We start from the raw sequence: 27,997 nt of genomic DNA, 5'->3' as shown, positions 1-27,997 counted from the left end.
CTGTGCAGAGCCGGTACGGTACATAAGGCGTGCGCACCGGCGTCCACGCCTCAGCCAGAGCGCGTAACCAAGAGCTGGGGGATGCATCCACACACTGCGAGTACCTGATCATCACTCCGCTGAAAGGTAAGCAGCTTTTTACAATAACGTGACCACCTGCTGGACACTTCAGCTGCAGAGCCTCAGGGCTTTATCTAACGGAATGTGCCATTTTTGAGACCTCCAAAACGCAGCTTGGGAGATTATGTACGCGTTTATGTCGTGATGATGAAGCACGGGAAATTATAGATTCATTTTAGGGAGTTATACACTCGGTGTTAGAGCGGAACCCCCCCCCCCCCACTCCCCCCTTAAATGAGCAGTAGAAGAGAATAGGAGGCTCGGCTATTCATCGCTGACCAGGGGAGCACTAATTTACGCCTTTGCCATGTTGGGTTCGGGTGGTGTAGGTCCTGACTACTAAACAGGATTGTTTCAAAGCCAAAAACTGTGGTGTCGCAACAAGACAGCAGCAACACGAGGGGAAACAGGAAGCTGGGCCTTCAAAATAAGAGTGTGACTATTAAGTTGTGTGCAAAGGTTGTGTGTTATTAGATAATGTGCTTTAGCTATTATGTAATAATAGAGATAGAGATCACCAGACACGTATTTTATAAGCAGGCTTTTTGTCATTATTTGCTGATGCAGGATGTGGGAGTTGTTGTGGTGATGACCTATAGTTAAGTGGAAACAGGAAAATCGTGTTAGTCAGAATTTACCTCCAGACTTGTAGGAAGTGGTGAATAATTACTTCGATCTTTCAGTTCAAAACAAGTGCTGATATCACCGAGGGGAAATACTTTGCTTACTTACATTAAATGCAAATGCAATAGCTTAAAAATAAAGGTTCTGAATTATGCAAATCGGCCCACTTTAGAATGAAAAGTACTATGTTGGGTTATAGTTACTGACCAATGTATCACGTTAATGTTGGAGCTGGTAAAGAACAATACAATTTGTGTCATAACCAACAATATTACCCAAGTTGACAAAAGTAAAAAGTATGCCTATTTTCTAAAGTACACTTATAATGTAGCAGAGAATGGAAATACTTATGCATAGAACTCAAAACTAGTACTTGACTAAATTAACACTTATATCTTCCCACATCTGTTTCCGTTTGCAGTAAAAACTCTATATTCATAGACACTTCTGCTGATTTGTAGTTTAAAATAGCTCTCTTATAACTGTAAAGAGGGTTCCTATGAATATTTGGTCTTTTAGTTCTCTAATCTGGGGAGCAAGCAGGTTTTTTTCCCCTGTGGGGGTTTGAATACACTACATTACAAATGTCAACATGACACAACATTTCCCTTATTCCAAAAATAAATAAGTAAAAAGTAACAAATACATATAAATAAACAAATCATAAATGAATAGGATGAAATAAGAATAAAATAGAATAAAAAATAAATGAATAAAAAGGAGGAAGTCCAAATGACCCTTTCGTATTTTATTTTGAAGAACCGGAAGTGGTGTGTTATCGTTGACAGCGGTTGACGGTGTGACAGAGGATGTGGGATACGCAGCTCCTCCGTTAATGCCAGAATATTTTTAGACGCCGGGAGGAAATCTGGCCCTGAATGAAATTTTTTTTTGAGCTGCTGGTCTTTCCTCACATCTGCTGTGCTGTCCGTCAGTGGAGAGCGAGGCTCCTTTTGTTCGGCTCCATATACAACTGTTGTCTGTTACAGGGATTACACAACCTTTGTACTCATACAAGTGAACTTCAGAAGTTTGTTTTCCATCTTTCTTTAATTAGTCTTAATATTTGTTATCAAAATACTAGCAGTATTTGATTTAGGTGACTTTTGGGGTTTTATATTTCTATAAAATCCCTTTTATAATCGTTTGTTTGTTTTTAAATGTGCACATTGATCTTCATTTATGTAGGATTTCCATTCTGTGACATTAAAATTGCTCCTAATTTGTATTTTTTAAGCCGTATGTTTTATAAACCCTGTATTTAGGCTGTATTTTGTTGTTTTATAATGGCATTTAAATTGTATTAATCAGAATTACATAGTCAGGAAACAGCTTTTGATATTCCCAAGCAAATCTGTTTCGGGGCTGATGATGTGTGAATGAATTTACTGAATAATTAATGACTTTGTTCTTTTTTCCCAGGTGACAGGTGTGTGCTCTCGAGGAGAGGTGCTTCTCTGCAGATTGTAATTCAATCTTCATACTGCAGTCCTTTAAATATCTCCGTTGAAAAGCTTCCAGCAGCCACGTGGTGTAAGGTGAGACATTCCCAGCCCGGTGCACCCACCAGTCTGATGATCAGTGCGCTGCGAGCCGGACCCTTCGCTGCCACTTCAGACCCTCCAGTTCATTTTTTCTTTAGCTTATTGTGAAGGACTGTTTACGTGACTGCAGGGGATTTCTGTGGCGAGCCCCCACGTCTATTGTTTTCCTTCCTCTTCTGTTTTGGTCCAGTATGCTCTCTTCTTCTTTTCGTCGGTGCACCCTGAGGACCTTGCAGTGAATGGAGAACATACTGGTTCTGCTCCCGAAGCACCGACAGGAACACGGGCTCTGCAGGCGCACGGCTGCATGTGCCTTGCCGCAGGTTTTCTCCCGGTCTTTAGTAGCGACCCCAACTCACTGTAAGCCTCTTTAATGGGATAAATCAATTGGACTGATCAGGTTCGAGACCAGATCAGGTGGCCAATTCCATTTGGACTTCCCCAAAGAACTGACAGGCCGAGGCAAGCTGACCTTTTTTTCTTGTCAAGCCCAGTGTTTTCCAAAGGCTTCCGCATGGTACTTTGGTCGAAAGAACAAGACAAACTCCCCGACATCGACATGTCCTCCGGGGACATTGAGGGGAAGAAGGAGGGAGGCCCCCTGACCCCGGCCCTAGTCAACTCCAACTGCTCGGTCCCCCCAGTGATCCTCACGAAGGGCCCCGAGGACGGGAGCCTAGGGAGCGGGGGCGACCTCGAGCTCACAGAGGTCACGTCTTTCACGGAGAGGGCCGGCGACACCGGGGAGGATGTCGAGAGGTCGGAGATCGTGGTGGCGACGGACTGCCGGGCCAACGCCAAAGGTCAGCGGGAGGAAGACGCCCTCCTGGAGAACGCCAGCCAGAGCAACGAGAGCGACGACACCAGCACCGACCAGAGCCCAGAACCACCGGTTCCCCTCAAGGAGACCTCCTTCACCATCGGCCTGCAGGTGGTCTTCCCCTTCCTGCTGGCCGGGTTTGGGACGGTGGCAGCTGGGATGGTGCTAGACATCGTCCAGGTGAGTGATCCGAACACACTCTCCACTGTGAGCATGCAGCTTCTATTCAGAAGAAATGGGTTCTGATCCCACTTAGAAACTGGTCAATCCAAACTGGTAAATATTGTCCAAGCTTAAAGATCATATCTGGTGACACTAATGGAGAGTCTGGGACGGTGCGGTAGTGGGGAGTGGGGAACATCTTTATAATGCAAGTCCTTGGTATTGGTTGTGAGTCTGAAAAGCAAAGTTTAATCTCCTTTATTAATACATGGATTCACCAAAGCTTTACAACTCAACACGTCTTCATAAGGTTAACCAAAGTGTGGAGGACATGTGCTCAAAATAAAACACATCCAGCAGTCACGTGACATGTGTCCCATAGCGTGTAAATGCTGCCATAATTCACACCTGCGAAGATATGAAATGGCATATTTAAATAAATGTCACAAAGGCTCACATCGACAGATATTAAATAATATTTTAATAAATTAAACATTAGATAAATAAGAGTTGAACTAAATGAAAAATGACTATGATATTCTATAATATTCACACATTATGGACAAAAACAATGAAAAAGTGAACGTGGAGAATCAAAAATGGGATTTATTAATTGAGTATCTTTCAAATAAAGGATTTTAATTTACATTTTGACTGCCTTGTTTCCTCTAAGACTGCCATCCAATACCAAAGTCCCACCCACCACCAACACAGAATTACCTGACCCAGTAAAGGATACTGGTTCAGGACGTGAACTCCACCATTCTCACAACCCGGTTACGTGGGATAAACATCCTGAGCTATATTTAAGTTTATATAATGCGTCATCGTAGTGTTTCTGATGTCTCGTGGCGTGTTTGCAGAGTCATACTATGGGATGGGCCCCCTGGAGCATTTGAATGAACTGGTTTAACTGGCCTCGCTCACCTTGGCATGCGTCTGTCATTGTGCTGCCTGTGTGTCTGCTGGCATGTGTTCGGGGATGGGTGGGGCAGTCATCACACACCATAGGGGTTATTTACATCACCTGTCTCACCCTCAGGCCTGGCTGTCCTTAGAGCCGGCCCATAATGAAACACTCTACACACATCCTTCTGTTTAAAGCATGACTTGGTTTTACAGAATAGAAACACAAATAGAAACTGCTAATTGTAGTGCAGTGTGCAGCCAGGGCCTCTTAAAAGTCTCAGGCTGTCTCTAAATGTGCGTACTGTAATTATATTTGCTGTTCTGAGTGTATAAGTGCGTTCCAATGCTAAGTAGGACTGTATGAACGATGAGTACCAGTCCAGAAATTGAGTATGGAACACTGGACAACCCTGAACGTTATCCACCTTAAGAATAGAAGTTATGCTTTTTAATAAACTAACTGATATACTGGTTAGAAAAATAAGCCACCATTATTTTATTGAATTAAGGATTTGGTATTTGGCAGAAACTGGGTCCCAAAACCTGGAAATAAAGGAGCTTTTGGACGTGGGTTGGTTTTAAATAAATGTGATTGATGGATTGATTTCCCCACTTCTGGTTCCCTCGTCTCAAAGTCTATTTTTTTGTTGAACGTGTTTGTGGTTAGAAGCCTGAAATAAGGTCTGTGGTTAAAACAAGCTGAAGAAAGATTCACGTTTTTTTCTACTTCATAAAATAAGTGTCTAGATATTACTAAGCGTCATCACACAGGACATTAGCCACCTTTAGCTTAGCGGTGCTGATGCGCAGCCATAAGACCAGGATGTAGTTTGTTGATAGCTCAGCATTAGCTTGTTATTTATTACTATTGAATTCACGCTTCATCAATCACTGAGAGGTGTGCTCATCAAAATGTGTTAAGTACCATTAACGAGTGTTAGCCACAAAGCGCGTTTCCCGGGATACACCGAAGTCCAAATGCTTTTGTTATCAAGTCAACATTCCCACACATACTAAGGGAAGTACATGAGTCGGTAGTTCATTTGTGTGTTTACTTGCACTGTGTAAATACAAAATAGCATACACATCAATGTTTAATACTCGGTGATTGACAGAACAAGAAGTAGAAGACTGTAAGAAGTCGGCACACTACTAGACATACTTTTTTCAGTGCAGAATTGCAGGCCAAAGTCATGCTGAAAGGTCATATATTTCTTTAGTCAGCCTGTGATGCAGATAAAACTGAGGGGGTCAGGCTGCCAGGAGACCAGCCCGGCACATTGTGTACACGCATACTGATGCCAACATGGTGGCTGGGGTCCCCGGAACTCAGCACAGAGAGGAGGGGAAGAAGCGAGGGGGAAATAAGAGCGTACTTTCTTTGAGCACCTGCAATGGCAGCACACTTCAGTCGAGCTAGGAGTGAAAACAAAAAAAACACGGTGCAGGGTGACAGCCTCTGTTACCGTGTGGTGAGGAATTCTCGCTGAAAGCAGGAATGCAGAGGTTTGAGGTCAGAAAAGTTTTCATGCTGCCTTAGGTCAGAAAAGTTTTCATGCTGCCTGCACCATGCTGCTGCAGTCTCTCTAGTTTCCAAAACACTCAGCACACCATTCCTCCGGAGGTGAGGCTGGGAAAGAGGAGACATGCTGCAGACGGTACTGGGACTTATCTTTCCTTTACGCTCGTGTCTGAAGACATGCGAGGTTTGGCATCTTAACAGGTGCATAATTCCCAGTCCTTGACACCGCTAACTCAGCTAATCCCTCCTGTCCTTGTGGGAAGGTAATTGTCTAACTCTCTCTCAGCCTCCCTCCCTCCCTGGTTCAGTCTGAAGGCACCAACTCTCTGCTAGAACATGCTAGAGCCTTTATTTGATGTTTCTGCCTGGCTCGAGTTTAGTCGTTGTGGCTTGGACCGCTGCATGACTTGGCTTTTTTTGCATCGCTCTCAACTAGAATCAGGCTTCTTTGAAATGTGGCCTCTTAAAAAAGTTGGTCTATGTACAGCACACACACACACACACACACACACACACACACACACACACACACACACACACACACACACACACACACACACACACACACACACACACACACACACAGGGCTCATGGCCTCATTCCCACTCGAGTTGGGCTCTTAGAGAGGACGGTCCAGGCTGGTATAGAGGAGGGAGTCGTCTGCATAGTTCTGCTGAGTGACCTGGCAGCAGAAGGTCCTACAGGTTCCTGTGCCAGGGCTAGGACTCTGAGGGTGACCAGCGGCCTGTACTACAGGCCAGCTCAACCGAACCTGGACATCTTTTTGTGGTCTGGCTTGACTAACCCTAACAAACACAAGCCCGCTAAACGGTCCAACGATGCTGGTCCAAGTCAACCCAGGGTTTCTCAGTTTGGCCGAGTTAGGAACATTTGAACAATTACAAACAGTGACACAAATGAAGAGTGGACTTAAATATCAGGCAAATATGAAGAAGTCAAACCTTATACATCCATGATCCGGGCTGAGAGCAACATGCCAAGTGCAGGAAGAACAGGTGGTCGTAAATGAAGAGTGGATCTGCCTCAGGTTATATTTGTGTGTTCAATGAACTTACTAAATACTTGGACATATTACATAGCAATAGAGTAGAAGATAAAGGCTACTTTATGCTTCCCCAAGATTAACTTTCATATCTTAAAAGACGGTGGTGGTTTATTTAAAGTTCATCTGAACATAATTGGACAATTTCATTCTGTCCTGCACCTGTGGTCTGGATGTGTGTATAAATATAACTTAGTGGACACATAACATTATGTTACCTGTAGCAAATAACACACTGGCACAGATAAGTGAATAAATGACCTGAGTCTTTGTGACCTGAATAAGTGAAACAGACTGTACGCATGCTCTGAACTCACTTGTGTTTTGGGTCATTATAAGATATTTAAGTACGTTTCAAATAACTTCAAATGTTATTAGAGTTCATTCTGTAGATGGCTGTGACATCATATCAATTAACATGGTCTTTCCTGCATTTTGCTGACCTAAAGTGGGTTTTGTATAGCCTGGATATGACTTCAGAGGCTTAAACTCCGTGCACTGAGCTCTGAATGGTCAGCTTTTACTCGAGTTGATCTCTTATCTTGAACATAACCTGCTCTGAGACCCTTGTAAAGGTCATGTAGAGCTAGTTTTGGAAGCGAGGCTTTTCTCTAAAGGCCAAACAGGTGGTTTGCTATCAGTCACAAGACAGCATTTTTAAGATGTGTGTGCGCCTCAGTGTCCAGCTGTCGGTCCTCTGACACCGAAATAAATCAAACATTTGGACCCACCTTCAGTCTGAAAAACAAAGAGTCTAAAAATACAGGCACCAGTAAACAGGAAGTTGACACAATGGTTTAACACCAGCCAAGCCCTCACTGCCCACCAGACACCATTTTACCCCGACCACATCCTGGTTTTCACACAGGAAACGAGAGCATGGGCTTAATCCCTTGAACTGAATCAACCAACCCTGGCTCGGTACAACGCGGAGAGTTGCATCCTTGTGATTCAAATCGTAAACAAGACCTCCAGAACCTAAGCTATAAGGATTCAAAAGTATTTCTGAAGGCACTTGAATCAGTCAGGAAACATTCCTTCAATGGTGTCTGACCATTTGCACTTCATATTAAGACTGCTTGTTTTCATTTTGGTCAGTCATTTCATGTCTGCCAAAGAGTTTACGTCCCGACAGTCATTAACAACATATCAGCTCACAGCTATTTGCTCGACAACATTCCAGACAGCTACTCCGTCAGGATCCTGAGTGATAAAGATCGAGCGGATTAGGTTAAAATGCTTTTGTGTTGCACCAAACCCTGGCTAATCTTTCACTCCCTGGAGGGTCCTTGGTTGCTTATTCGCCCTCGCCCTGGTCAGATATTTTTAGGCTTTACCCTGCACCTGACTCCATCTGGTCCCTGGACGTCAACAGTCCACATGCCAGGTTCCTATAGGACTGAGCTTGAATTGGGATTTAGTGCTTGTTATGACAACTGTGTGCCTGGAAACTCATTAGCATGTGTGTCACTAGTACATTTCTTACCCTGGGTTACCTTGAATAGGTTTTGTTTGTCCGACAACGGTGAGCAAATAATCCAAACATTCTTGTTAATGGGGGTTAATGTGTTTAACAATACTTTGGATTTAATACACTTTGGAGGGTCATCATTAGTACGTTTGTAGGAAAATAAAATGTTTGGGAACAAATTAGCGTAAGAATGCATGCATCTGAACAGTCCACATGCCAGGTTCCTATTGGACTTAGCTTGAATTGGGATTTAGTGCTTGTTATGACAACTGTGTGACTAAAAACTCATTAGTATGTGTGTCACTAATAAGTATCCTCCTACCTTATACACAAAATGACCATGTGTGCTCACCCTGGGTTACTTTGAATAGCTTTGTTTGTCTCGTAACGGTGAACGAAGATTCAACACACAAGAACAGTCTCGATGAGGTGAAGTTAATGGGGGTTAATGTGTTCAGGACTTTGCATTTAATACACTTTGGAGGGTCATCATTAGTACGATTGTAGGAAATAAAAAATAGTTTTGGAATAAATGAGTGTAAGAGTGCATGAATCTGAGCAGTCAGGTTCCTATAGGACGTAGATTGAATTGCGATTTAGTGCTTGTTATGATAACTGGGCCGAAAAACTTGTACATTTCCTACTTTCTTCAAACACAAAATGACCATTTGTGTTTAAAGAACTCACCCTGGGTTACCTTGAATACTTGGAGACAGCTTTGTTTGTCCCGCATGCATCACGAGGATTCAACAAACAAGAACAGTCTCGATGAGGTGAAGGTAATGGGGGTTAATGTGTTCAGTACTTTGCATTTAATACACTTTGGAGGGTCATCATTAGTTAGGTTGCTGTGAGAACAAATGTTTGTGCACAAATCTAGAGTTTAAAAACTGAAGTTGATTAAGTTCCCGTCGAGGATCCAAGAACTCTTTTTATTGCCGTTGTCGTCTTTCTGCATAGCTGACATTCAACGTGCCGGTTCAACTCCAGTGGGCAAGCTATACTCGTGGACCACAGCTACGTTAATTTTACCCTTCATGGCATGTGTGTGCATACGAGGCAGGCTGGACCCGACCTGTATACCCTCATGGAAACAGACACCACCTGATCTGTGACGCCCGCCGGTGTTGCATTGACATTGCGTGCCATCAGGTTCAGCCTCCCCACTCAGAGTACAGAGAGTACAGTGGTCACAGATAAAATCGAGGGGGCCATGTGACTCTACTGGGCAACGCGACCCCTTGTGAGGTTTGCATACCAGAGCTCCTATAGGTCCGTACACAGAGGTACTGGGGCTGTCCAGTAGAGTTCTTAGAACCGGGGGGCTTGCTTGGCTCCGAGCCAGTGTTCCATGGAGACAACAACATATATCACCACAGGGGAGGTAAAGAGGGGGATAAGGGGATCGAGACAGAAGTACAGAGAGAGAGAGAGAGAGAGAGAGAGAGAGAGCGAGAGAGAGAGAGAGAGAGAGGGGGGGAAAAGCTTGAAAACATGCGGCTGTGAAATAAGAGAGGGGTGCTCTCAGAGGTGCTAGCAAGAAGGCTAGGGTTGGCAGAAGGCAGTGCGCCAAGCTAAAGGGACTTGGAAAGGAGTGCAGCTTGGCTCTGTGACAGCGAGAAGATAGACTGAGCGAGTTTAACCCGCAGTTCTTCTTTGAATTTCTCAGCCACACCCACCGACACCCCCTTATCTGTCCCGTACAGCTGGATGCACAGTGGGAGCAGCGTAGTAAAACAGAAATGTGGCCAACTGTGTTTGTATGTAGCCTCGATGTCAGCTACTCCTCTATTTCCCTCCCCTCGTCCCCTATGTTCTTTTTTCTGTGTGAGCCTCGGAGAGTATTGATTCAGCTCTGGGCCGACCGGAGTGTAAGTGCTGGGGGCCTGTGGGATCGCACCCATAGATAAGCACTTTCACTGGGGATACATCAATGGCCTCGTCTTCGGCTAAAGCTTCGCTCTGACCACAGTAGAGCCTGAACCTACTCTCACTGCATAACCTCTAATGGAGGCACAGCAGAGGGAGGCACTTTACTACAGTGACAAGCCCAGACCCTCACAGGGAACCCACCTCTGTAGGGCTGGCCAGCAGTCGCGGACGGGGTTACCGAAGGTCAGGTCTTAGGCCCTCATTACCACATATCTGTCTTTTTTGCTCCTACTTTGATAACGATATCTTGACAACAAACTAGTACTTTTTTAAGAAAGACTATGTTGCCCCCTCGCCTTTTAATATCCATTTTTTTCACATGAATGCCATCAGTAAGAGTCTGGCTCTCACGCTGTGTATGACTGAGCTCGTCATCATCAATCTGAGAGCCAGTTGTACAGCAAGAAGGACGATCTGCACACAGGGATCAGAAACACTCACCAGCAGTGTTAAACATTCAGTATCCGCCCGGCAGATCAACCGTGTGCATGGACAGAAATGTCAGTATGTGTTTTAGGAGAGAAAATACAAGGCAAAGTTGAGGCTATGTTGCTTCTAAAACATGTATTCTTTCAGAAAAGAGCAAGAAAAATATCTGAAATACACATTTGAGTGTTTATTTGAGTGACTTTATCTATTAAAGTCTGTAGATTGTTGTGATGATACCGTAGCTTATATTTGTCCAGTCTGGTGGCAGTCAAATATGACTCAGCGTGTTCTCCTGATGTCTCAGCAGCAGCAGAGGAAGATTTGTGGGAAGAGGTGAAATAACGGAGACACCAGGGAAAGGAGAGAATGGAGAGGATGATAAATCATTTCAGAACAAAGTCCCAGTGACCTTGATCTGTTGGAGGAGAGCTGAGAAGATCTGTAGAGACACACAAGGGGGGAAATGTTGGGATTTTAGCCTCTGCGACCATTTACATGCACCAAAACCTATACAACACACTGCATGATTCTTTAAAAACAAGGTCACATCCCACATAGGAAACATTTCTAGGTGACAGTGAACCGTTGGAAGTCTGATAGGCTCCGTTTGAATATGCCAGTGTGTTCATTATGTTGATGGTGTGTTACTCATGTGACTTTTTTTTGGGTCGTTGCAGCACTGGACGGTGTTCAAGGAGGTGTCCGAGGTGTTCATCCTGGTTCCTGCACTGCTGGGACTCAAAGGCAACCTGGAGATGACGCTGGCCTCCAGGCTTTCAACAGCGGTAAGATATTTGTGTGTGTGTGTGTGTGTGTGTGTGTGTGTGTGTGTGTGTGTGTGTGTGTGTGTGTGTGTGAGTGAGAGAAAGTGTTGGGGAGTTGTTGACTGTTGACTCCTCTCTACACTCTAAATTTGAATGTCATTTGTCATCTTTGAAGGAGTTATGCCTAGATTGCACTCTTGTCCTGGTCCAGTTCTCCGGTTTAGGCATTGAGAATCTTTTTTATGTATTGTGGTTGAGTAGTGTAGTGTCTCTCATTGACCCCTTCCCCTCTTTTTGACCCTTAAAAGCTGATTGTCTCGGGTGGAAGGACATGTTGTTAAATGTGACCCTGAGTTTCAGACTAACTGATAGCAACATTCCTGTCCCTTCCTTTGGTTTTTCAATGGCCCGAAAAACATCAACACAGGCAGTTTTTGTCTGAATGTGTTCTCTATCATCTGCTGAGTAGCAAGAATCATTCAACCAATATATGTTGTTTATATTGATCTGAACTAGTAATTCATCAAGGTAGCTTTTTACTTCCTGGTTCAGCCAAACCAAAGGCCATAGTGTTGTAGCTTACAGACATTAAGTAGTAAATAACGTAATGGTTAGATATTCAGTTTTCTATGAAGATTTATGTGTTTGATTTGAGTGAAATAAAGGTCCAAGGCCTAAAGGAGCAGCATTTCTATTTTAAATAGAACAATTGTCCTGATTATATATCATATTATTCTAACTTTATTGGTCAATTGCTGCAATATGTTGAATTAGAATCTCCATTAAGGTCGACATGTACACGGCATTTGCTTTGGTGTGTTGGTACTCAAAACAACCTTAGTCAAATAAAAAAATATTTAAAATAAAGACATTTTATTCTAGCGTAAATTAAAATACAACATATTATAAAAAAGATGTTTAAAAAAAATCTAAAGAGTTATTTTGTTATTATTTATTAAGAGTTATTTTGCATCAAAATCGTCCAAATAATGGGAAAGGCTTCACAGTATAAAATATTAGATTATGGGATGCACAGTACGAGATATAGTCCCAAAGATGTTTCTGTAGTGTTCGAGACGGATTGTAACTGGCTAGCCAACATTTCAGTTATATGCCGCTCAGCTAAGGCTGCAGGGTTTGATGCTAACGCTACGTCTTTTGTCTGAGGCTCCACCGAGTTCTTCTCTCTGAGCTAACACGCTCCATTTTACGTCTGACGGGTCACTGACCCAGCAGCGTTTATCAGAGGTTAGCAGCACTCTCTGCAGTTGTGGAGGCATCGAAGAATTAGCTTCACCGAACCTCACATTCTTTCCACTGGTGACCTAGCTGATTAGCATTGCTAACAGCGGCCCTCCTAGCACGGAGAAATCCACTCAGACTCAAAAACAAGAAATTAGGGAGCAGAGGTGGGAGGAATACTCAGATCCTGTACTTGAGTAAAAGTAGAAGTACTCAGATCTTGTACTTGAGTAAAGTAGAAGTACTCAGGTCTTGTACTTGAGTAAAGTAGAAGTACTCAGATCTTGTACTTGAGTAAAGTAGAAGTACTCAGATCTTGTACTTGAGTAAAGTAGAAGTACCAGAGTGTAGGAATACTCTGTCACAGTAAAAGTATTCTAAATGTTCCTCCAGTGAAAGTAGAAAGTACTCTCCTCTAAATGTACTTAAAGTAGCGACAGTAAAAGTAGTCATTGTTTGATTGGTCCATTTCAGAATAATATCTCTGATATGTTTTATAATGATTGATCATTAAAGTGTTCTCAGAGCTGGTAAAGGTGCAGCTAGTTTGAATGGCTTTGTATACTGCAGGGTAGCTGCTGGATTTACTGCAGGTGAACTACAGTCTGATTTAAAGGAGATTATATTTACCATCATTCATCCTAATCTGCCTAGCAACTAAAGGGATTAAATACATGTAGTGGAGTAAAAGTTTTAAGTAGCATAAAATGGAAATACTCAAGTAAAGTACCTCAAAATTGTACTTAAGTACATTAGTTAAGTACTGTAAATGTACCTAGTTTTTTGTGTTTGTTTCTACTTGTTTATTGATAGAGCAGTAATGGTGAATCACTGACAGATTGGGTATTAAAAACGGTTTTACCAAAGTTTCTGTGCTGATAATTTTTTTTTAAAAAGGGTCAATGTTTGTACCTGGCGTTGATATTTAATCCGGAGCCTGTGTTGCTCTTTTAAAAAGCAACCACAATAACTTGAATACACAATAAGATATTAAGGAAGTACACATTCAAGTTGCAGTTTTATACACAAATAAGATGTATCCTGATGTCTGGAACTAAAGTTAAAGTATATATTGAAGTTGAGTTATATTGTAGAATTATAGTAGCTTTATTGAGTTATTTTACACCTATTTGTTACAGTATTTCATAGTAAAACTAAGAAGCAGCAGCCAGTCGATTATGATATAATGCACTGGTTTTCTCAGACATATTTGCCATAACCTTGTCTTTGAAACAAGTGGGATTTAACTTCCTTTTAAGCCATTTTTACAAACTGTTTTCAGCCCCGTTTGCCAAGCTCGGCGTCTCTCATCCATGCTCAGAAAGTATGCCAGAGTGTGATGCTGTCCTGAGACATTACTGTCAGCCCTGGCTGGCTGGTCCCAGCAGGACCACGTTTCTTTCCATGCTGTCGCTAATTATGAGCAGATTAAGACCACTGTAAATTTCCTAATGCGCTTATTAGTGAAAAAATAAAGTAATCCCCAGCACCGGCCGGCTGTTAGCAGCTCCACATCACATGACCGTGTTTCCTTTGGGTTTTTTTCTCCAATTTTGGTCTTCTTAACCCCTAGTCTGTCACTCCGTTTTGTATTCAGTCAGGATTTGAACATTAATTCTCTTAATGTTTAATCGTAAACGTTTTTAGTTTTGTTTTTATATCCAATTCCAGCCTTAAAGAGACCCTATTATTATATTTCCTTTATTGTGTTGTACAGGTTTTAGTGCAAGTAAATGGTCTGCAAAGGCTAAAATCCAATTTCTCCTCCCCCTGAAAAGCCTCTATTGGACTCTTTGTTTACTTCCATAACATAGTGACATCACTATGTATCACACTCGTTCTATTGGCTAGCGCTCCAACTCATTCTAAGTGATAGGCTAAGGGGCGGGACATCTCTACGCAATTGACCAATCACAACAGAGCCGGCAAGCTAACCAATCAGAGCGGACTTGGCTCTAGTTTGAGACAGAGGGTGAAAAGAGGTGAAGACAGTTTGTGAAAAATAAAGAGCGTTTTGAACATTAAAGCAGGGAGACATGTCCCAGGAGAGACACTAGATACTGATATGAACCTAAACAACCCTGCTTATAGTTTAGTAATATGTATCCATTGAAAGGAATGAGTTGTCTCTCTCCTGTTTGATTCCCTGGTATGTTAGACTCTGTACTTAATAACATCATATGTCAGATTATTTGGGTTTAGCAGCAGCTCCATTTCAAATGCGTCCATACTACAGTATAATCAGGGATTACCACCACTTCCTGATCCTAATTTACCCTCTTTCTGTCCATTTGAAGTCTCACTCCATTCATGCTCGATCCGACCGTGTAAACAACAGCTTTTTTTTCCCTTCAGCTGAAAAATGTTTTGATGTTTTTGAATGGAAGTGTTTTTTTTAGCCTCTCATTTTTTCTATAACATCCTTGAATGCCCCCCTTTTTTTACTACATTCACCCTGCGACCTCTCTGTGAACAGCATTAATCCAGCCACACACACACACACACACACACACACAGACACACACCATCATCATCACACATGGTCACATAACACCAGCCTCTGAATATCTGATCGGATTCAGTTTGCATAACGTTTTTATAAAGTTGCTAAGCTTGTAAACTCTTCTTCTTCTCTGAACTCCTGTGGGGTGATGTGTCTATTTGCATCTCGACTTCCCTGTGAGCTTATGACGTTTGTCCCTTTTTTCATATCTGTCTATTTTGCTCATACCGCGTCCATTTGCATGGTTATAAAGGTAGCACATGGATCAAAACTCAGAGGTGGATAAACCAAAGATTTTACACACAATTAAACTTGGGCAACGTGTCATGGTGTGGAGGGGGAAGAGGGACAGAGCGACTGCAGCCTTCCTCAGGACTTTATGCAGGCCTTGATCAGGGATTGGGATCACCTGAGGGAGAGGCTGTACCTGTAGGGAGACAATCAGGGGGAGAGGGGGACAGACACACTCAAACACGCAAGGACATATGTCTTATTAAATCTGTCAAAAGACATTTAAAGAAATATAAAAACCTGGCCAAGTTATGAAACTGCTCCTGTGGTTCCCGCTACAGTAGGATGTTTTCCCATGAGGACTCAGGCAACTTTTACAAAAACATATCGACTCAGTTTGTGTCAATCAAATCCGGTTTAGTCGAGCCAGCTGTACCTAAAATACAATATACTGACGTAATAGAAGAATAAATTGACTCCAGACGAGCTTTGTCTTTAGACACAGCAAGCTATTCTCTTTCCAAATGTTAACATCCTCAAAACATTCAACGCCCATCCCTCATACATTATCATTGATTGATTGGTTGGACTTCTCCCTGCACATCTGTACGCGTCTCCATGAGTCCAGATGTTTCCCTCTGCATATGTAAATGTGAGAGGAGAGGAAGGAAGAGGAGACCCTCTGTTTGCGTCCTCTCCCTGCGGATGGACATCAGGATCATTGCGCTGGACACACACTGGCCCACTGTAGCCACTTGAGACCATTGTGTGTGTGTGTGTGTGTGTGTGTGTGTGTGTGTGTGTGTGTGTGTGTGCGTGCGTGAAATGAGATAAGTGGAGTCGGTCGCAGGGTGGGGGATCAGATCAGAGTGTCTTTGTCTCGAGAACTGGCATATGATTGTTCTGATTGGACCAAGAGGCACACGCTGTACACACACACACACACACACACACACACAGACACACACACACACACACACACACACACACACAGATGATAATGTGTTGACTTTGTGTGTGTTTTCTCTGCTCTCTTTCAGGCTAATATTGGGCAGATGGACAACGCCAAGAACATGTGGAAGATGATCATGGGGAACTTGGCCCTCATCCAGGTAACACATGTCATGTGTCACGGAGCATCTCGTACTTCCCCTTAACTAACCACGTTACCGGGAGGAATCAGGTTAAGATAAGAAGTCAGATAACGACGTTACGGGCCGTCCAATTCAACCGTCGATTTGCTCCAAGACTCAATTCACATGCAAGCGTTTACTTCCAGTTTGAAGGGATGGTTTGTACCTTGTTTAAGTCTGGGCTTCGGAGGGTTACTACAATCAATAGCTACGTGAAAGAAACTGTAATAAATGACCTAATCTGAGTATCAACAGTCAACCTTTTCTTCATAATTTGTTAAAAGACTTATAGTTTTCCTTATAAATCACATCATGTTTGTTTATAAAGTGCATCAAACATTTATTTTTGCAGCCTTAAAGCACTACGCACGCATGATGCAAACCTATTAGTACATGCATAATGCACTATGGATGTGTGTTCATACAAAGTGCTTCACAATCTAGGATCTATACATAAATCAGGTCTGCAATTCTGGAAAATGTATTGTGTATATCCTCCGTTATGGTCACTAGCTGCTCAGAGATCCAAGCAGCAGACAGTTAGACTCTCCTGTGAGGGCGGAACGACTCTAAACTTTATGATCCTGAGGGTGTGGTCGGATCGACAATAAATGGAGACAATGTGGGGCTGTAAGCGAGTGCTTTCAATCCCGGTGTGCGTCACTGTTTTAATGATCAGAGCCAGTGTTTAGTAGCTGTCACACTGGAGTTACTGGTGTGTTCAGTAATGGTTAGTCACTGTGTTTACTGTACAAACTGGGCACTTAGAAAGAAACAGATCTGGCAGTAATTTGATTCCTTGTAAAAGATAATCTGGGTTTCATTTGTCAGGTTAATGCATCAAGAGAATCCTGATTATTTGGCCATGCATGTTAGTTTAACACACACAGTTAAACTCACACACACTATTAATGAACATATAGGTTCACCTGCTGAATTAAAAGCAGAACAAAGGAACCAAAGAAAGCAGATTCGGGCAGTAGGAGTACAGATTCACACTTACAGTATTATCCTACAGAGCAGCTGACAGAGGAGAGAGAGAACATCTGATCCACTCAGAATTATGAAGACACTCAAACATTTTGAAGAGAGTGGGATTTTTGAGAAATAAAATAGAGATTTGGAATACAACTCAGAATTTAGAAAAAATTATTGTACATTTCTTTTTAATTCATAATTTTGAAAATTAGTCCGAAATTAGTTTTCTGAAAAAGAAATGAGATTTTAGGGTCATATAATAAATCATATTATACATTAATATACATATACATACATACATAATATACATTCTAATCCAATGAATCATGAATGAATTCTGAAAAAGTCAACATCTGGAAGAAAAGTGAACATTTTGAAAAAGAAAATCTAAAGAAAAAATATCCGAGACAAAAAGTCAAAACTTTTAAAAGAAAATGATTAGGACCACACCTAAAAATAAATAAAGCAGATCAGGAGTAATCCCACATGACTACAGTTACCTTTTTATCGTATCCTGATTACGTAATCCCATCCCCTGTAATCTGCTCCTCCCCCAGCCTGTCCTAAACACACTTCTCCCAAAACATGAACCCGTGTTTGACCTCTCCTATAGGGTCTGCCATTTGAAGTCGTGGTTATGTAATATTTGGTGATCCCAAAATTCCTGGAACACTTGAGACCGGTGCTGACACAACCTCCTCTAAAGGGGGTCAGGGGGCACTGGGTCACACTGCTGCTCCAGAACAGGAGTGGAGATCCTGTCTATTTTAATACTGGTGTGTTTAGACATAGTGTTCCCCACAGATAACACACTCAGAATGTGATGGAATAAGGCGTTATTAAATAGCTCTCTATTAATAAAAGTGTATTGCTGAGTGCCGTGTGAGCTCGTACAGTGTGTCCGTTTCTAAAAGCTGCTCCGCTGTAACAGGATAGCCCAACATACGTCTGGGGTTCACATGTTCGCGGTAATGGATAGCCCCATTAACCGTGTTGCTGTGTGTGTGTGTGCTCAGGTCCAGGCCACAGTGGTGGGCTTCCTGGCCTCCATCGCTGCTGTGATCTTCGGCTGGATCCCAGAGGGCCACTTCAGGCTGGGCCACGCCGTGCTGCTGTGTGCCTCCAGCGTGGCCACCGCCTTCATCGCCTCGCTCATTCTGGGTAGGTAGCGCTAGTGTGAGAACTCCTTCTTACCATCAGCTGAGACCAAGCTCAGTAAGATCCCTGTTAAAGGGGACATATTCTGCCAATTTCCAGGTTCATATTAGCATTTTGTGCCTCTCCTGGGACATGTTTCCATGCTTAAAGGTTCAAAAAGCTCTTTATTTCTCTCATACTGCACCTCTTTTCCCCCTCTGTTGTGATTGGTCACCCACTTAGAGATGTCCCGCCCCTTAGCCTATCACATACAATGTGTTACGAGTGTTACATATTGACATCACTTTGTTCCGGAAGTCCAATGGAAGCATTTCAGGCCAAGGGGAGAGGAGTGTGTGTGAGAGAAACTCCCTCTGGACGCAACTTTGGGATTTTGACCTTTGCAGTCCATTTACATGCACTAAAACCTCGAGAACATTAGAAATACTCAAATTAGTTTTAATGGCAGCTCTGAACCTTCTACATTTAATCACTATGGATAAGAGGAGATGCTTCTTGGCAATTTTGATGTGTCCTTTAATGTGTCCCTATTAAATGAGATGATAAACAGACCTTGTTGAGAGCAGTTTCATGGAGGAACTATTTCTTTCAACCCAACTACACCCGACAATTTGCAGGAGTCCATCTAGATGTACACATTAGCGGCGTCCGTTGAGTAGACGCTCGCTTCTTTCTCATCATGAGACAAGGAGTGTATCCTTTCCTGATGCTGTAGGAAACATTTCTGGACTGTAGGTACACAAAAATAACTTTAAGCAGGTGTTTTCATTTTGAAATATCTTACAGCTCTCAGCCTCTCTTCAGGTCTTCTCTCTTTAAACCAAACCCTCCACAACGTTTTGTTTTTGCCAGCTTTCCTCACAAGAGAATCCTAATCCTTCTTCTGGGAAAAAAATCCCCTCTGGTTTCACCCTTAAGACAACATGTTCTCCTCGGTGTTTTCACTCACCACACTTGTTTGAAGCCCCCTGACGGTTACACAGAGCATCACGTGCTACAAGGTCTATGTCATATTCACATGTGTGTCTTCCACGTTGTGTGATGTCTGACCTCTGACCCCACAGGCCTCATCATGATAGGGGTGATCATCGCGGCAAGGAAGGTCGGCATCAACCCGGACAACGTGGCCACGCCCATCGCTGCGTCGCTGGGGGACCTGATCACTCTGTCCCTGCTGGCAGGCATCTCCACGGGCCTGTACAAGGAGCTAGGTACACACACGCACACGCACACACACACACACACACACACACACACATACACAGGTCTCATAATAAATGGGAAACATTTAGTGTTCACCCTCTGTCTGAAACCAGAGCCCAGTCTGCTCTGATTGGTTTGCTGGCCGGCTCTGTTGTTATTGATCAACCGCTTAGAGATGTCCCGCCCCTTAGCCTACAATGTGTTGGAGCACAAGTCAATAGAAGAGTGAGTTTTACGTATTGATGTCACTATGGAGGAAATATGTGAATTTGGCCTTAGCAGACCCTTTACATGCACTAAAACCTTTATAATACAGTACAGGAAAGGGAAAACCCCAATAAACATAATAAGGGATTGAAAAATGATTTACTTTGCTTGAAACCTTCATAATAAAATAAAAATGGGATCAAACGTCATTTAATCTTGCAACAGTGTTGGCATTACTGGTACGGAGGAGTTGGAACATAAACTATTTTGGTGAGTCAAAGGTAACGCGTGCTAATGTATCACAGCTTTGTTTGGATGTCAGATACATTTGTTTCCACATGGCAGGAGAAAGAAGTAAGAAACAGGTTTAACAAACACAATCACAGAGAAACCGAATAATTTCCGCTCAATTAAAATAACACAGAGGAGATGCTACACATGACACACAACCAGACGAGCCACTGTTTCCTTCGAAGATGTTTGGATGAAAGGGAGCAGCGTGTGTAGGAATGTGAACTACCGTCAAGGAAGTAAAAACAGAACTGCCCAGACCTTGTTTTATCATGGGAAATCCACGTTTTATTAATAGCTCACTTTAAAAGGTGCTATAGCAGTGTTGATGCAGGTGTGACACTGCCTTCTACAGACAACACAGGGAACTACTGTCACCTCACACTCCTGCTTCATCCTCACGAGGGAAGTCCATTTTTGTCGAAGGTTTTGAAGCATTACTTGGTGATTTAACATTCAATTTAAAAATGGTATTGCACTCAATTTGAAGCAAAAACTGTTAAACAACTTTCTTTTATAATGAAATAAAATGAAGAACTTTGCACTCGGGGAAGCTCGCTTGCATCAGCAGAGACAGAAAGATATAAGAGAGCAAGAAGTGGAAGGGAAAAACAAAAGCAACAAAATCATTTATTGGAAAAATGAAAAGCAATATCGTATCATATGCACAAATACAAACCAGAAACTGAGTCAAAGGGGTAATTCACTTATTAAAAAACTGTTTTAAAATACTCCAAAATCCTGAATGTCCTGATGAGGGGGGAAGATTTGATCCAAACAGGAAGGTTATGGAGCTAGGTACACGGAAATAATCTCGCCGAAAGAAATCAAATCTGTGTCCATCACCACGTTTGGTGTGTGAATCCTCCTCTTCCTCCTCCTCCTCCTCTTCCTCCCCGGCAGATAACGACTACGCCAACCCCCTGGTGTGTGCCGTGTTCGTGGCTCTGTGCCCGCTGTGGGTGCTGATCGCCCGGAGGATCCCGTCCACCAGAGAGCTGCTGTACTCCGGCTGGGAGCCCGTCATCATCGCCATGGCCATCAGCAGGTAGAGCGCACGGGGAAACACTGAATCTCACCTTCAGTAACTTATCAAACACAGAATACACATCGTGATGGCAGAGCTGGCTCACCATATTCTGATCAAGTGTGTCAAAAATGATTAGTGTTTTTATTCACTATGAGCCCTCAGTTAACCCCTTCATGTGTCTCTTTCAGTGTTGGGGGGTTGATCCTCGATAAGACCGTCACCAACCCAAACTTCGCCGGCATTGCCGTCTTCACCCCGGTCATCAACGGTGAGGAGTCAGGAAACTTTGATCATACCTCTGGGGAAAGCGGTAGTAAAGAGGGAGCAGCGGAGATAAAAAGCTGATCTGATTAAAGTGAAAAGCATCTTTCAATCAAACAAGGAAAGACATAGAAGTAACAATGGAGGCTCTGTCTGGATTAATAACTGACAGCGCCTCCATTCTTATCATCACTATTACATCCTGTCTTCCAACAGTTATTATCTATATGAGTCAATTATTAATGAAGTTATAGGTGGTTTTTTCTGCTGGTTTGTTTAAAGATGTGTCACAAATACATTCCTAACTCAAAAGTAAGCAAGTGAAACAAAAACAGCATTTTCGTGCTCACCAAAAGTAAACATAGACTAATTGAATTTACATCTGGAAGTTAATTAACGAAATGTCCTTCATTTATGGCACTTAAGTAACTTACAAATGTAGGTATTTTGAGTTACAGACCTTAGTTTTCTTGCTTAAACCTTAGTTTTGGTGCCTTAATCTAACCAAGAAGTGGTGTTTCGTTTTGCGTCTTTCTTTTTAAATCAACAGAAGAAATAACAGATGAATAAATAAAGGAAAATAAATCATTTGCACTTAATGAGTTTAGCCCATTTGAAGCGAATGTACCTGCACTTTTCTTGTTGTTTTTAGTGTGTATCCTCATGGTTTATTGCTATTATTGCAGGAAACACATGAACTAAACGTCATGTAACGTGAAGAAAATATGTCTCTCTTAAAAAACGTAATTTGGAAAATGTTTAAAACTTTATTTTTAGGGTTACATTTTGTTGTGTTCTGTTTCCATGTTCTAACCCTGTGTGTGTGTGTGTGTGTGTGTGTGTGTGTGTGTGTGTGTGTGTGTGTGTGTGTGTGTGTGTGTGTGTGTGTGTGTGTGTGTGTGTGTGTGTGTGTGTGTCAGGTGTGGGAGGCAACCTGGTGGCGGTTCAGGCCAGTCGGATCTCCACCTATCTGCACATGAACTGTCTCCCCATGGGCGATCCCAACCCCCCGCCCAGGAAGTGCCCCACACCCTGCGCCTCCTTCTTCGGCTCCTGTAAGTCAACGGGCGTTCCGCTGTCCCTTTCCTCGTTTTATGTCATGGAAACACATCTTTCCATGATTTCCAAACCCCCCCCCCACCATGGCTTTGTCCAGCTTTGGTCCTAAAAGGGCCCACCTTTAGTATTTCCATACCTCATCAGTATGTGACTCTCTGTTTTTATTTTCCAGCGGTGAACTCCCGCTCCGCCCGGGTGCTCTTCCTCCTGGTCGCCCCGGGTCACCTAGCCTTCCTCTACACCATCAACTCCCTGAGGGGGGGGCACACCACGCTAACAGCTGTCTTCATTTCTTTCTACATGGTTGCTGCACTACTCCAGGTACACACATACACATACACACACACACACACACACACACACACACAATAATAATAGATTGATGGGATAACTGGAAAAACCAACATGGATGAAATGTAACGGAAGAGTAAAAAGGGCCGGACACACATTTTACGTTTAGCTTTTTGAGTTTGGTTCAGGTGAGAACGTTTTTTTTTCTAGCATGTTTACAATAAAGTTGTAATGTTGAGAAAGAAGTTTACATTTCAAAGTTTAAGTTGAAATTGGGAGAATGAAAAATGAAAATAAAATCTTCCCTTTTTCTCAGTTTGGTTGCCTAGCCCTAATGTTCTTCTGTAAAACGTATCCATGCAGTATACACTGATTATTATATTCTAGGAATAAAACAAGAGAGAATGATACTGCTGAAGTGGTCTCTTAATTTTTTCCATGGCTGAAGATGTTTCACTAAAAACTAAATGCTCCTTCTTCATCTTCCTCCTCCAGGTGTTGATCCTCCTCTACCTGGCAGACTGGATGGTGCACTGGATGTGGGGCCGAGGCATGGACCCCGACAACTTCTCCATCCCCTACCTGACGGCTCTGGGCGACCTGCTGGGGACCGGCTTCCTCGCCCTCTGCTTCCACATGCGATGGTTCATAGGGGACAGAGACTCGAACTCGGGCAACTGAATGCATGCACGGACACAAAAAAAGAAAATCCGGATCCTCGCTAGGCCTGCACGCACGGACAGTGATGAGCGCCGCCCGTCCGTGTGAAAGCGGACATCTCTGAAAGGGCTATTCTCCAGTAGGGCTCGGAGTGAAGGGGTAGCGCTTGTAGGGCAGTAGTGTTTCATCTTCAGGATATATCTGCAGCACAGCGGGCAGAAACTGTGTTTAGAAACACCCACCTCAACCATTGAACACCACTCTACAAACTACACTGCTCCTCCTAAATCTTAATAACTGAGTCTTACTACTTTTGTTCTTATTTTACCTTTGACAATGATTGTTTTTGTCTGCTATGAATCGACGCGTGCAGGGCCAGTCCTCATTATTTTCAATGGGGACGTTAGCCCCTTTTTAAGACAGCAAAAAAATATATGTCCAAACAAGCCTTGAATACTTAATCACCAAGTGCTTTGTCATACGTACTTTATTAATTTACTATGTGTCTAATTTATGATTTAGTCGAGTACATAGGCTCTCTTTTACCCTGGCCTGGGGACAGTAGGAACAAGGATTTGGGTGTTCCTTACAGCAGGGTAATGGACCACCAACTTAACACACTAGATCCCTTTTAGCTTAATTTGAATCAAATCGAAACAGAAAATTGAAGTTGTAATTCCCACGCCTACTTCCACCGGATCCTGGACTTGAGACGTCATTTGCACACCTAATCAATTTCAAAGCTACCGATCAATTAGGACAGCAATAGCCTAATTGACACAATAGCCTTTATTGTATTCCTCAAAGTTCCTCAGAGGTGCTTCCTTTTTTCGTCAAATCTATTTAAAACTGACTTTACAAAATACCCAGACTACAGTTCTTCTTTGTTTGAGCAAACACACAGAAACAGTGGAAAACAGAATGTTGAAAATGGCCAGACAAGTGTCAGCAAGGGATTTGTTGGTACACCTTACACAGTAACGGTTGTTTTTTTCGTGGATCATGCCAAGAGGTCAGAGAGGTTTTAATTTGCCGCAAGAGGATAATTCCCCTGCCTAAAATAACTGTCTAACTCTCTACTAAAGCAAGCTAGTTGTCGTTAAGTGAAAACATGCAGCGACACACTGGAAACAACCTGTAGAGCTAACTGTACAATGCTGTATGCACACGAGGTACAGAGTGTGCTGAAGTGCCTTAGCCAGGACGTGCTAACTCAGGTTCAGCAGTCTCTCATACCAGATACAAAGTTATGATTGCTTTGAGTTTTTATGTGAATATGTTATATTTTAACAAACTATTTCAAATGCTTTTAGGGAATCAAAATTGGAGTGAAAGACAGACCAATGTAGTTGTTATTGGTATTGGTTTTAATTCTGTAAAGGATCAGTGTAGTTCATTAAGCTGTCCGAGGTTCCAGTCAAACACCAGCGTACCAACTGAAAGCATAAATTAACAACGTTATCTCAACAAGTAGTGGATTCTCTAACAAGTTGACATAGATATTAAGTTAAACTTAGGTGAAATTGACCAATAGCAACATTTCTGGACAGTCCTGAGCATTAAGAGAAGAGATAGCTATATTAACAAGCTAGCTAGCTATCCTATCTAACTAGCTAGCCATCTCTCCTTGGTTGACCAGAAGTTATCTAAGCTAACAGGGATTGCTTTCAACTAGCAAGTCTTGTTACATTTGAGAACTTTTATCCCCGTTGTAGTAACTCTTGTTTTACAATCTCGAGAACAAAATGACCAGTGAATTATAAGCAGGGCTGCCAACGCGTGAGAATAAATACATGTAAAAATAAGGCGCAGCAGACCGAGCGGGTCTACGGAGGACTTCCTGTTTGCGTCACCTGTCGCCTAGCAACCTGGACAGCTGCAGTTAACTGATCTACGGAAGATGAGTTCAATGGTCATTTATTTGTCGGGAAAAAATGAATTTCAGGTATTTAGAAAATCTTTATGAATACCTGAAAATTCTTTTTTTTCAGATAGTTGATAAATACATTTGAGCTGTCTGTTATATGATCATTTCTAAAGTGTCAGGGACAGCTGCAGGGAAGAAAAGGACCCTCATTTATTATATAATTTTAAAAAACTGACTCCAAGCTGAACCTCAAAGTTGGCAGCCCTGGTATAAGTAAGAGTAGTAAGAGTACAGAGAAAATACTAAATAGACTCAAAAAAAAGTTATCTTGACTGATTAGCGTTAGCTTGTTTGCGGCTTGCTCTAATCCCCCTCTGTCAAGGACACACACATTCATTATGCTGTGCTAGTTTGCGGTGTGACTGTGCGCAGAGGTAGATTTCCATTCATTAAAAACAATAGGATAGCTCAATGTGGACCCAAACCAATTCTCAATCTAGTGAGTTTCAGCTAACAACAATTGCCTTACTAGTCAAATAACCACGGCAAACGCCTCAACATCCATTCTCCACTTTTTCTATTTCTATGGTTAGAGTAAAGTCTCCTGACACCTGTATAATTGTTTGAATCACTAATAATAATCTCTTCGGTCAGGAGCCTGACCTTTAGGGAGTGAATGACTGACTGGATAATGTGTAATCTAAGGGGGAAATCGGTTTAACCCTCACTGCCCCAACCCCAAAGCTCAGCTTCCCTGAGCTGACTCTTTCTTTGAGAGCTTACAGGTGACGAGGAGAATGAAACAGGAAGTTGTGAGCCATGTTGACAGACTGTACCGAGTACAGAGGCAAAGAGAAACCTGCATGTGATGCTTGTCTTTATCCGTCAGACTTCTGTGCTGTTTCCCAGGGGCCAGCTGAATGCGTGTGCAGGGCACAGAATGTGAACGTGCAAAACTTGATTATTTTATCTGTTAAAAATATTTTATTTTGGTCAGACTGATTTACTTTTTGTGTGTCGATTATTTTTAAAACTGTGATCTTTTTTTTGTTCTATTACTTTCCTCCTTTCCCTAATCTCTTTAACTCTTTGTGATTTTTGTTTTGTGTCGTAAATCTAATCGAGCAAAAAAAACAACAAAAAAACAACCACTGTAAAGATGAAGCGACGTCTCCACGCTGGTCAAAGTCACAAAGTACTGTAATCTGCAGAGCGGACACCAGAGGGCAGCGCAGGGATTCTCTTTTAACTTTTCAATGTGTCTCTGTGTCCTCTGGATTCACACTTGTCCATTAGGAGTGACTTTTTCTTTTGACTTATTGTAAAAGTTGCATCCTTCCATCTGTTCACTGTCAGTCTGTATCCTCCACTCTCTCACTGACCAGCGTTCTGCCTCTGCGTCAATGGAAAGGTGTGAATACTTCATTAAGGGGGCAAGTAATGCTTTGTCTATTTATTTTTAGATGCACACAAAGCAAATTGTACATATTATATTTATTCTATATATAAGGTTGTTTATTTTGTCATTTCATTTGGGCTCCGTTTCTTAATGTTGATGTCACTTTTCTCTTTATTTTTCTTTTGCAAAAGGCCAGTAGAGCTGCTTGACGCTCGCCGCAGTAGAAAGGCGGTGAGGCTAATGAATAGCACAGTGCCTAACACCAGTCTTCACACACACACACACACACACACACACACACACACACACACACACACACACACACACACACACACACACACACACACAGAGGAAAAGCATACTTATGTAGAAAGGCCTTAACCTATCAGAGCCAAGCTCAACTCAGAGTAACCAATCAGGAGCTAGGTTCCCCACAGAGTAGAGTCTTTTTTTAATTAGCTTTGATTAATATAAGATGTACAGCGAGTTGATTATGATGTAATGTAATAATGAGGACCCAGCAGCGGAGAGGAGGGCTGGTAGCAGCTTTTGTTCACAAAAAAATGAGAAAAGGGGACGATTTTAATCCACAAACTAGGCAGAAAACCTGACGTGCAACATGAAAAAAGGCACATATCACTTCTCCTTATGATTCCTGATGGTTCCCTCCATATTAAGCCTTAAAACCTTTACCCACCTACTGCCTTAACCTCAGTGCTTCGAACCACCGAGCCCCCTGGGAGCCAACGTCCACATCACGTTGGAGCCTTAGAATCAGCCTTCAGCTCTCATGGGGCTGAGGTCTTTGCAATTTCTGTATGTTCTTCTTGTAAAAGCCCTTTCTCGTTCTCTGAGGCTGGAGGAAGGCTTTCTCTCCCTGCAGGAATTTGTAAATTGCTGGAAATAAAGGACTATATTATTTCATACCATTCCTATGTCTTATTGTCTGTTTTTGTCAGTACAAATGTGGGCTTCTGTGGTCATTGGTTTGTTGAGCTGTCTCTTAGCTGCTCTGCCACTGATAAGAAATGTGTAACATATTTCCCTGAGGAGATAAACTGCCATCCCAGGGATATCCGGATTGCTCTGTTTGTTTGTTTGTTGTTTTTACATAAACTGAAAA

The 27,997-nt window shown here is 42.5% G+C and overlaps 1 protein-coding gene across 3 annotated transcripts; it reads left to right on the top strand.

The window, feature by feature from the left end:
* The first annotated feature begins 32 nt into the window (after positions 1 to 32).
* On the top strand, positions 33 to 27,803 carry slc41a1 (solute carrier family 41 member 1). Of its 3 annotated transcripts, none has more exons than XM_063910623.1 (11): positions 33 to 126; positions 2,167 to 3,288; positions 11,275 to 11,382; positions 16,378 to 16,449; positions 18,465 to 18,609; positions 19,671 to 19,817; positions 21,211 to 21,355; positions 21,526 to 21,605; positions 22,519 to 22,653; positions 22,830 to 22,978; positions 23,444 to 27,803. In XM_063910623.1, exons 2-11 carry the CDS (start codon positions 2,803 to 2,805, stop codon positions 23,627 to 23,629), a joined length of 1,653 nt encoding a protein of 550 aa, XP_063766693.1. In that variant the 5' UTR covers positions 33 to 126; positions 2,167 to 2,802; the 3' UTR covers positions 23,630 to 27,803. The 3 variants fall into 3 exon arrangements, with proteins under 3 accessions (XP_063766693.1, XP_063766694.1, XP_063766695.1); XM_063910624.1 differs by lacking the exon at positions 33 to 126 and adding an exon at positions 1,537 to 1,685; XM_063910625.1 differs by lacking the exon at positions 33 to 126 and adding an exon at positions 1,688 to 1,774.
* Positions 27,804 to 27,997: the final 194 nt, after the last annotated feature.

This window comes from Eleginops maclovinus, chromosome 20, assembly GCF_036324505.1.
Source record: "Eleginops maclovinus isolate JMC-PN-2008 ecotype Puerto Natales chromosome 20, JC_Emac_rtc_rv5, whole genome shotgun sequence".
Taxonomy (NCBI): domain Eukaryota; kingdom Metazoa; phylum Chordata; class Actinopteri; order Perciformes; family Eleginopidae; genus Eleginops; species Eleginops maclovinus.
Note: the sequence above shows the minus strand (reverse complement) of the source record. Positions and strands in the feature narration are given on the sequence as shown.

What these genes read in the sequence shown, in the direction of transcription:
- slc41a1 (XM_063910623.1), top strand. Translation starts at nt 2,803, where the DNA reads ATGGTACTTTGGTCGAAAGAACAAGACAAACTCCCCGACATCGACATG. An exon ending in CCTCCAGGCTTTCAACAGCG is followed by an intron (nt 11,383 to 16,377) that starts GTAAGATATTTG and finishes GCTCTCTTTCAG; the next exon opens with GCTAATATTGGGCAGATGGA. An exon ending in ATCGCCATGGCCATCAGCAG is followed by an intron (nt 21,356 to 21,525) that starts GTAGAGCGCACG and finishes TGTCTCTTTCAG; the next exon opens with TGTTGGGGGGTTGATCCTCG.